General features: G+C 45.2%; 1 protein-coding gene across 1 annotated transcript in view; it reads left to right on the top strand.

Annotated features, from left to right (window-relative positions):
- The first annotated feature begins 5,388 nt into the window (after positions 1–5,388).
- Positions 5,389–10,611, top strand: part of Jam3 (junctional adhesion molecule 3) — a 60,262-nt gene continuing 55,039 nt past the window's right edge. The window contains exon 1 of the mRNA XM_052755364.1: positions 5,389–5,521. Within this exon, the coding sequence (XP_052611324.1) occupies positions 5,446–5,521 (76 nt within the window). The 5' untranslated portion in view covers positions 5,389–5,445. The remainder of the gene's footprint in view (positions 5,522–10,611) is intronic.

The raw sequence follows: 10,611 nt of genomic DNA, 5'->3' as shown, positions 1-10,611 counted from the left end.
ACAGCACATTTTCCTGGAGTAGAAGGGAATTGGAACAGAGATGAGAGGATGATAGCTGGGATAAAATGTAGGTAAATGTAGTGGAAAACATTGCAAAGAAAGAGGGAATTGAAAGGAATGAGAAACTTAGCAACAAACATATGACCAAGCATCCAGAAAGCTGTGCAGACAAATGCTTTGGGGTGGAGACTCCCATAAAGAAAAGAACCCCCCTTCTCTCATGCCGGGAAAGCTGACTTCAAGTGATTATTTAGGAACTTAATGACAAATAGAAGGAAATGAAATTATGATTGTGTAATTTTTTTTTTTTTGGTGTTTCGAAACAGGGTTTCTCTGTGTAGCCCTGGCTGTCCTGGAACTCACTCTGTAGCCCAGGCTGACCTTGAATTTACAGAGATCCACCTGCCTCTGCCTCCTATGAGTGCAGGGATCAAAGGCGTGAGCCACCATGGCCCAGCAGATTGTGTAATTTTTGTTTTTTAAAAAAGAATAATGTCAGCTGGTATTGTGGCATATGGCATTAATTGCAGCCCCTGAGAGGTCGATGCAGGCAGATCTTTGTGAATTTGAGGCCAGCCTGGTCTACATAGTCAGTGTCAGACCTTGAGTCACTTTCTCAAGTCATCACAGAGAGACTGTAAGAAAAAGCAGCCACTCATGTAAAGCTGGTCTTGGCTTTTCATTCCCTCTGACTTCTCTGCAAGTTGAGAGTGTTTTGTTTATCAGGGCTCTGGCAGAATATTGAAGCCACTGTGCTCGATCAGAAGCATGATCGTGAGGAAGGGAAGAAGTCTGAGGAGTAAATATGTATTGAGCTCCATCTATGTTTCAGGTGTTTAATCTCAGGCAATCAGTTCATTGGGATGAGTAGTGGTGTCCCTGCTTTATAGGTAAGGAATCCAAGCCTTAGATAAACATAAATAATCAGCCTTGTCCTTCTCAGAGGCAAATCACACAGGCAACCCACTCTTTTTTGCCTCTTGATTTGCCTTTTTTGTGTTTATATTGAATAACAGTATTGTAAAACTTTTAAGTTCAGCATATGCACATTTAATTTTTTGTTTGTTTGTTTGTTTGTTTGGTTTTTCAAGACAGAGTTTCTCTGGGGTAACAGCCTTGTTGGCTGTCCTGGAACTCACTTTGTAGACCAGGCCTGGTCTTGAACTAGCAGAGATTCGCCTTCCTCTGCATCCCAAGTGAGTGCTGCGATTAAAAGCTTGCACCACCACCACTTGGCCAGATTTAATTTCTTAAGTTCTTTTAAGAAATGCAACTCTTAGGCCCCACCCCTCACCACAGGTGTGGGAGAACTGGGTCTGCCCCCGCCCCCCCCCCCCCCCCCCCCCCCCCCCCCCCCCCCCCCCCCGCACCTGAGGGGAGCAGTCCCAGTGGCCTGGACCAAACAGCTCAACTAACCACCCAGACCCACATCCTGGGCCTTGGGTTGGTCCACTCTAACATCTACCCCCATCTTGCTGGAGTACATGAAGGGAATTGGTCCTGCAGAACGAACCCCATGACTCGGACTCTTCATGACTCGGGACAACAGCAGGATACCTGAGAGGAGTTTTGGTGATGATGGTGTGCCAGAAACTAGAGGTGAGCGGGATTGTGGTGCATGATGTGAAATTCCCAAAGAATCAATAACAAATTATGTTTAAAAAAAAAAAAGAAAAGAAAAGAAAGAAAAATGCATCTCTCAGCGGTGGTGGCGCACACCCTTTAATCCCAGGACCCTGGAGGCAGAGGCTGTCAGATCTCTGAGTTTGAGGCCAGCCGGTCTACAGAGTGAGTTCCAGGACAGCCACGGGCTACACAGAAAAACCCTGTCTCAAAAAAAAAAAAAAAAAGGACAAAAATAAACGCATCTCTCCCTAGTATGCCACACACTAGAATAAACACACTCTGATGGATTATGCTATGGTAAAGGCACAGACTCCCAGCTCTATTTACCCAATGCTTCTAGAATATTGCTTGTGACCTCATCGAGTTTCGTTCCTTGCTGACCGGAGTACAGTTTTTCCAGAAAAAAAAACAGACCACATCACAGACAAATGTGTTACCCCTGCCTTGCAGCATCTCTAGCTGCACTTCCATTCCAAGACCACGCTTTAGCCACCATTAATGATGTGCAAACTCCACTGTGGAGGGAAGTCAATACTTTATACAGTGAAGCACCTGCCACCCCCCTCTCCCAGGAACCTCTGCCCTTTATGGAATATTCATGAAGCCTTTCTTTGTTATCTCTGCCTGAATTTCAAGTAACTCTAAGACAGAAGGGTATTCAACAGAAAGAACCATGCCATAACGCAAACACAGGAATTCGGCAGGAGAAAGGAGGCATTGGCTTCTGAACAGCTGTACTCTGCCCACAGTCAGGCACCATCTCACATTCCCCAAGCAATCAAAATGGTTTCTTCAGTTAGGTAACTATGACTGAGCGTGTGACCAGAGGAAAAATGAGAGCAGGAAAAAACCAACTAGGCTTAAGGAAAATCACCCGAGACACTACTTTGTTCTGTGTTTAATGAGGGAGAGAGGCCACCATTGCAAAATATTCTTCACACACATTTACTGATGACTTAGATGCATGGTGATCTGGAATGGACAGAAGGAAAAGACAAGTTGAATCATAATAGGTTGTCTTAAAATTTTATCTTTACTTTTGAGATTTTTTTTTCTGGAATTGTGGGAGAGTAATCAAATTTATGTTTATAGAGGTTTGAGCATTTATAAAATGTATACTGAAGACCATATATGGATGAAAGTTGAAACATGCTTGACAATGACCTTTCAAATTTCTTGAAATATCCCTATGTTACCCATTGAATAATAATATTGGTTGTTGGGAATTTGTGGCACATTTTACTAACAGACTCAGAATTCCATTTTAACTATGTTGTTTCTGGAATGGTAGGAATGTTCTTTTTATATTAAACACGGTGCAAACTTTTCTCAAGAATTTTTCCGTTCTGTTAAACCACACTTCAGATTCTCTTGCTCTTTAGGTCTAATTTCCAGTTCATTTTTATCCTTCTCATCATCTGCTGATAGGAGTTTGCTGCAGTTTTCTTCCCTAACCTTACCATTTCCCACTATTCAGAATTCAGAGCAAGCCTAGTAAAATGACTCAGCAGGTAAAGGTGCTTGCTCCTAAAGCCTGGCGACCTGAGTTTGACCCCTGGAACTCATGTAAAAGTGGAAGAGAAAGGCAACTTCATAGAGTTGTCCTCTGAGCTCCACAAACGCATTGTGGCATGTACCGTCCTACCATGTACTCCTGTACTCACACACACACACACACACAATACCAAACAACAACAACAACAACAACAACAACAACAACAACAACCATTTTTAGAGTGAAAAAGAGGGCTGGAGAGATAGCTCAGCAGTTAAGAACACTTGCTGCTCTTCCAGAGGACCCGAGTTCTGTTCTCAGCACCCACTCCAGGTGGCTCATATTATTTGTAACTCTGAACCTCTGTTCTGAGTGCCTGCACTTACTTGCACACACCTACATGCAGACATACACACTTACATATAATTAAAAATAATAAAAATAGCCAGATGGTGGTGGTGCATGCCTTTAATCCCAGGCCTTGGGAGGCAGAGGCAGGTGGATCTTTGTGAATTTGAGGCCAGCCTGGTCTACAGAGTGAATTCTTAAGACTCTGTCAAAAAAAAAAAACCCAATAAAAATTGAGTAAAAAAGTTCAGCACCAGTGCCAAGAATTACCCTTCTATTGTGTAGGATAAACTACTGGGTGTGCCATTATGCTTTAGCTCTACTAGAGAAATGAATTATGATTCTACAGAAACTTATTGTTTTTATGTACTAAGTATGCTTGCTAATGTTTTATGCAGATTTCAGCACCTTCTTTTATTACATGTGGAATCAGGGGCTCTCCAGGTGTGAAAACACTACTGTTTCCAAACACTACTATTACTCGGCAACATTTTTTCTTTGTATTTACTCTTCTCCCGTACAATACATCCCTACCACAGCCTCCCCTCCCTCCACTCCTCTCACCCCTCTACCTCCCCTCTCCCCCACATCCACTCCTCCTCCATTTCCCTTCAGAAAGAGCAGGCCTCCCAGTGATATCAACTGAACACAGCACAAGATACAATCAGATTAGGCACAAACCCTCATATCAAGGCTGGAAGACGCAATCCAGTAGGAGGAAAAGGGTCTCAAGAGCAGGCAAAAGAGTCAGGGACACCTCTCCTCCCACTGTTAGGAGTCCCATAAAAACACCAGGCTAAACAACCACAGTACGTGTGCAGAGGACCTAGTGCAGAACCATACAGGCTCCATGATTGTCACTTCAGTCTCTGTGAGCTCTAAGAGCCCTGCTTAGTTGATTCTGTGGGCCATAATCTCCTGTGTCCTTGAGCATTTTGGCTCCTACAATCCTTCCTCCCCCTCTTCTGTGGGTTTCACAAAGCTCTGCCTTATGTTTGGATATGGGTCTCTGCATCTGCTCCCATCAGCTGCTGGAGGAGGCCTCTCTGATTCTCTGATGACTATTGGGCTAGGCACAAATCTATGAGTATAGCAGAATATTGTTAGGAATCATTTCATTGATTTTTTTTTTTTTTGGTCAGTTGTGTGTTTAATTCTAGCCTAGGTCTCTGAGCCATCATCATACTTCTGGTTCCTGGTCATCCAGGCAGTGAGGGGCATGAGCTTCTTCCCATGGCTTAGGCCTCAAGTTAGAGTAGTCATTAGTTGGCTACTTTCACAAGCTCTGAGCCACCATTGCCCTGCACATCTTGCAGTCAGGACAGGTGTGGGTTGAAGGTTTTGTGGCTGGGTTGGTGTCCCATTCCCACCACTGGGAGCCTTGCCTGGTTCTGAAATGTCTTTATTTGTAAAATAACACTCATTAACTAAAAAAATTATAATGATTTATTTCATGTGTATGCCTGCATGTGTGTATGTGCACCACATACATGTTTAGTGCCCTTAGAGGTCAGAAGATCATGTCAGATCTTTTAGAACTGGAGTTACAGGTGGTTGTGAGCCACCATGTGGGTGCTGGGAATGGAGCCCAGGTCCTCTCCAGGAGCAACAGGTGCTCTTAACCGCTGAGCCATTTCTCCAGCCCCATCATTTCCTAAATTTTAATGGAGTAATCCTTCTTAGATGTCTAGCAATAACCTACAGTTTTATAAGTCCACCCCGTTCCCCTCCTAGACACGCTTTTTAATCCTCCTACCGCTCAGTCCATCCACCAAGATACCACCTGCAAGCCTTGAGCATCATTGCACCCATAGCAACCAGACTGGAGCTTCTTCGGTCACCATGGTGCCGGCCCGGCTGGGCCGTGTGGTCGCCATGGTAACCGGAGGCGGGTCGCAGGGTCCAAGCAGTCTCGGGCGCATGCGCACACGGCCGGTTCTCCGCGGCAAGCCCGAGCCCCTCACATTCCCCTCGACATGGCGCTGAGCCGGCGTCTGCGACTTCGGCTCTGCGCGCGGCTGCCCGACTTCTTTCTGCTGTTGCTCTTCAGGGGTGAGTGGACGCTTCTAGGCCACTGGGGAGTGGGGTGTGTGGCGATGGGAACGGAGCGGCCCGGGCCGCCGTGGAATAGCGGTCTCGGGGCGGGCGCGGTTCCCCGGGCTGTCGGGTCGGGTCTCGGGCTGACCCGCGTGGATGCGGCTGGTCCTGGACAGGGACACGGCCGTCTAGATTCTAGAAGGACCGTGGCAGCCGCTTCCCGGGCTCGAAAACTTACTGGAGAAAACACCCCATCAGCAGCGTGGTGCCCTAAGTCGTGGACGACGAGCGGTTGGGGAAGCTCCAGCCAGGGGCCTGTCCTCCCGGGAGCTGCTGGGGTCAACAAAGAAGCTGAACGAGGGGGCAAGGCCGGCCATCCTTGCACGGAGATGGAACTGCACAGGGATGAGCACCGTTGTCGCAGCGTGGTGGAGGAGACCCTTACCACCACCCACCCCCCTCCGATAGCATCCGGGCCATTTGGATCCCGACACACTGCTAAACTTGAAAGTTTTGCGCTTTTTCATTCCACTGGAATTCCTGGGAGATAGTAGTTCCCTGGTCAGTTGAGCAGAAGCGCTGGAAGTTTACTTTCTATAAATACCACACGGCACTTTGAAGCCATTATCTCAGTCCTTAAAACAGTTCTGTGAAGTAGATTTGTGAACCCATTTTCAGAGGCTATTTAATAGCCTTTAAAAATTTTTTAAAATTATTATTTCAAGACTGCCTGCCAAACAGAGTAGTGCCAAACTTAAGGTTGCATAAAGTACTACTCCTTGCTCAAAGGTAACCCAACCCGGACCACTCTTCAACCCTTGGATCATTTGTTTCTTGGGTTTGTTGCCGCCCATGGTGTTTTCCAAAAAATACAAATTAATACACCAAGGCACTGGCACGGTCGGGAGTGGGGGGTGGACAGACTTAGGAAAACAAAGCGTTTTTGTGTTTGATGCTTATTCTAGTGGGGTACTCAGAGTGGGGGTGGTAGTAAAAAGAGGGGGTCTGGTTCAGAAGTGCTGGAAACACGCCTCCGTGATTAGGATGAGCATATACTGGGTGACCGTATACTTTGTCTGAAAGTTATTTCAAAACCAAATGCAGTTGGGAGATACAGATGACCAGAGGCTAGCCAGGAGACAGGAGTGTCAGGAATGTCCGGCTTCCACTGTGTTGGTCACACTGACACTGTTCTATTCACAGACTAGAACAACTCCCTATTGTTGAAGAGATTTGTTCACATGAAAGTCTGCAGATTTTATTGGAGATACATTTGTAGTTGACTTCAGGGATGAATTTCTATTTGATTTGTTGGCAAAAGCAGAAAATGCTGAGGGCTTCATAAATTCTTAGTCTCTGGTTTTGCCCTTCAAGGGGGGTGCTGATTTGACGGGTTTCTTGCTATTAAGGGATGAGATTTACTTGTATTACATAAGAAGTACAATACAAATTTGTAATCTAGGACCCATGGCCAAGATGAAGTTGCTAGGGTGGCCGTAGTCCACTTGGAAAGCTGTAGCGTTCTTTTTAATGTGAGGAGTCTTCCATTCTATGGCTTTTAGCTTACATATACCTTAAAGCTGTACTCCTGGGTCTGGAGGGATGGCTCGGTGATTACAAAGGTGTGTTCTGGCAGAGGACCCAAGTTCTGTCCATCGCAACCGGTTTGGGTGGCTCAAACAGCGTGAGACTCTTCCCTCAGGGATCTGACACACTCCTCTGAACTCTGCAGGCACCTGCGCTCATACATGCACATATCTCCGTCACATATGAGTAAAAAGAAAATACATCTTTAAAAACATCTCACCTTCACAGGTGGAAACTACTTTTTTTTTTTTTAACTTTTAGGGTGATGCTTTTCAGATGCTATCACTAGGCACTATTTCCACTTAAAAAATGCTAGCTCCCGTCAGCTGTAGCTCATGCTTGTAATCGCAGCACTCTGGAGGCTGAGGCAGGAGGATCACTGTGAGTTTTAAGCCATCCTGGGCTACACAGTAAGTTCCAAGTCACCCTGGGGTAGAGTGAGACCCTGCAACAACAACAAATTACTAGTTCCAAGCTGGATGTGGTCGCACATTCTTGTAATCACAGTACTTAAGGGGCAGAGGCAGGAGGATCATTGCCAGTTCAAGTCCAGCCTTGGCTACAGGGCAAATTCAAGGCATGCCAGGGCTGCACAGTTTCTAACACTGTAGTAAACATTTCATGTAATTGCCCTTTGCTGGGCTCTGTTATGACAACTTAATGTGAATTAATTCATTTGATTTTGATAACTTAAGAGCACATTATTGTTTTTCCTGTTTTGTGTGTGAAGAAACAGGAGCACGCACAGGTAAGGTGCTTGAGGTGGTACCTCAAGCATCTTAAACTTGGGACTCTCTAGTCTGTGGTAACCCAGTCTTTGGTTACTTGTTTGTTCTATTTGACAGTGGAAATCTTATTACAGATGAGTTTTGTGAGATTATCAAGTGTTCAAAGCCGTGCTGTTTGTATATATAATATTCCTTTGTGGAATTTATGACTGGTGTGATTCAGCTTTACAAATGTTGTGCCTCATCTCCTTTTTGAGTGATTATTTAGCAATTCAGTAACTTTCCAGAACTTTGTTGTTGTTACTCTTTTTGTTTTTCAAGCTGGGGTTTCTCTGTCCTCCAACTCACTCTGTACACCAGGTTGGCCTTGAACTCACAGAAATTCACCTGCCTCTGCCTCTGAGTGCTGGGATTAAAGGCATGCACCACCATCACCTGGCTAGCTTTCCAGAACTTTGATGTGACAGAGAGAAGCCTTCATTTAGAACAAGAGTAACAGTTTGTAGTCTTGAAGACAGTTTGTGAGGGGAAATGTAGAAATTTCTAACCAAGTATTCTAATTCTTTCATTTATTTGGACTCCTGAAGCATGTTTGAGATTGGCCTACATTGATTGATTGATTGATTGGGACTGAACTCAGGGTCTTGAACAAGCCCTTTGCTGCAGCTATAGCCCCAGCCCCTTTATGACATTTTGTCCCCCACTTCTCCCCCAGAGCTGAGGACCAAACCCAGGGCAAGTGCTCTACCACTGAACTTAATCCCCAACTCCCCCTTTATGACGTTTTAATTCCTTTTGATTACCTGATTGTTAGATGCATTGTCAGGGTTGTATGTGTGCTTTAAGAAAAACAAAGGACACCTGGTCCCCAAAACATGAATTACTTGGATCAGCTACTCATCTCCAAATGATTTGTTTATGGCCATGCTACAGGCTGGAGACTGGATAGGTAGCTGCTAGAGATCTTAGCCATCAAATAACTGCAGTGTTAAACTCAGGTTCACAGCGGTCTCCTCGGCTCTGTGGAAGGTGAGGGATAGCTTTAAGTTAGTTTTCTGAAAGGAAGCAGATGCTCACATTTGCTTCCTGAGATGATTATGTATTGCAATAGAAGACGCTATGGATATAACACACCCAAGTAGCAGCTGTTAGAGATGTGATACTAACAAATTCCTTCTTCGTAAATCCTTTGAATTCTTTCAGAGCACAAGTGGGATGAAAAAAAAGAAAATATGTGTGAGTGTGAGTGAAGTTAGAGTGTACAGTTGGCTGAGGACCTCCTAGTGATGGCAGATTCTCTTTTAAGGTGTGTTTCCAATCAGGTCTGGGAGTGTGATGACATCAGGGTTGAGTGCAAATTTTAAATCTTTGCATGTGCTCTCTGAATTCTAACACTGTATGCAGATATCTCCACTGGTGTATGAAGAGATCCGGAAACTAAGTTGGGTAAGCACATTCTTTTACACTCAGGTGGGCAAGGACACTATCCACTGTATGGGAGCGAAAGCATTAATTCACTGCCCCTTTGCTGCTTGCCATGGTGCACAGAAGTCGTCCTGAGAAGCAGCCCTGTTTCTGATGCCCTGGGAAGCAAGTGGTCTTTCATGTGGGGGTGTTCGGGATTTCTTGCCTCTCAATAGTATGTATTATGTGCTCTGTATTGAATTTCCCAGCAGTCACCGCGTACAGCAGGACTGCAGTGCTCTGCTGCTTTTCTTTTTTTTTTTTTTTTTTTTGTTTTTTGTTTTTTGTTTTTTGTTTTTCGAGACAGGGTTTCTCTGTGCAGCTTTGCGCCTTTCCTGGGACTCACTTGGTAGCCCAGGCTGGCCTCGAACTCACAGAAATCCGCCTGGCTCTGCCTCCCGAGTGCTGGGATTAAAGGCGTGCGCCACCACCGCCCGGCCACTCTGCTGCTTTTCAAGCCATAGGGAGGATTCAGGCTGTGTCAAAGTCTTCCCTTAGGTCTTTTTCTTTTAAATGTTGATTTTTCAAATAAACGTTCTATTTTGTGTTGTCTTAGTTACTTTTCAATTGCTGTGACAAAACACCATGACCAAGGCAACTTATAAAAAGAAGCATTTAATTTGGGCCTCACAGTTCTGGAGGGTGAGAGTTCATGACCATTATGGTGGGGAGCTTGGCAGCAGGTGGACGTGGCGCTGGAGCAGTGACTTGGAACTTAATTTTAATCCAGAAGAAAGAAGGAGGGAAAAAGAGAGAGAGAAGAGAAGAGAAGAGAAAGTAGAGAACTAATTAGGAATGACATGGGTTTTTGAAACCTCAAAGTCCACCCCAGTGACACCCTTCCTCCACCACACTTCCTGATCCTTCCCAAGCAGTTTGAGCAACAGGGGACCAAGCATTCAAATATATGAGCCCTGGGGGGCTATTCTTGTGCAAACCATCACATGTATGTATGTATGTATGTATGTATGTTTTGCCTGCATGTCTGTCTGTGCACCATGTGTGTGCAGTGCCCAAGGAGGCCAGAAGAGGGCATCAGATTCCCTGAGACCAGAATAATAGAATATGTGAGCTGGCAGGTTGGTACTGGGAATTGAACCCAGGTCTTTTGGAAGAAAACAAGCGCTCTTAACTAATGAGCTATCTCTCTCCAGTCCCCGTAACTTTATTTTATTTGTATGAATGTGTGTCTATTTGTCTGTATGTGCATGGCATGTATGCAGATGCCCAGAGAGGCCAAAAGAGGGTGTCAGATCCCCTAGAATTGGAATTAACTGGTGGTTGTGAGTCACTGTGTGAGTGCTGGGAATGTGTGGTTGTGAATCA

This window comes from Peromyscus californicus, unplaced genomic scaffold (genome assembly GCF_007827085.1).
Source record: "Peromyscus californicus insignis strain IS unplaced genomic scaffold, ASM782708v3 Scaffold_11__1_contigs__length_118956290, whole genome shotgun sequence".
In the NCBI taxonomy this organism is placed as follows: domain Eukaryota; kingdom Metazoa; phylum Chordata; class Mammalia; order Rodentia; family Cricetidae; genus Peromyscus; species Peromyscus californicus.
Note: the sequence above shows the minus strand (reverse complement) of the source record. Positions and strands in the feature narration are given on the sequence as shown.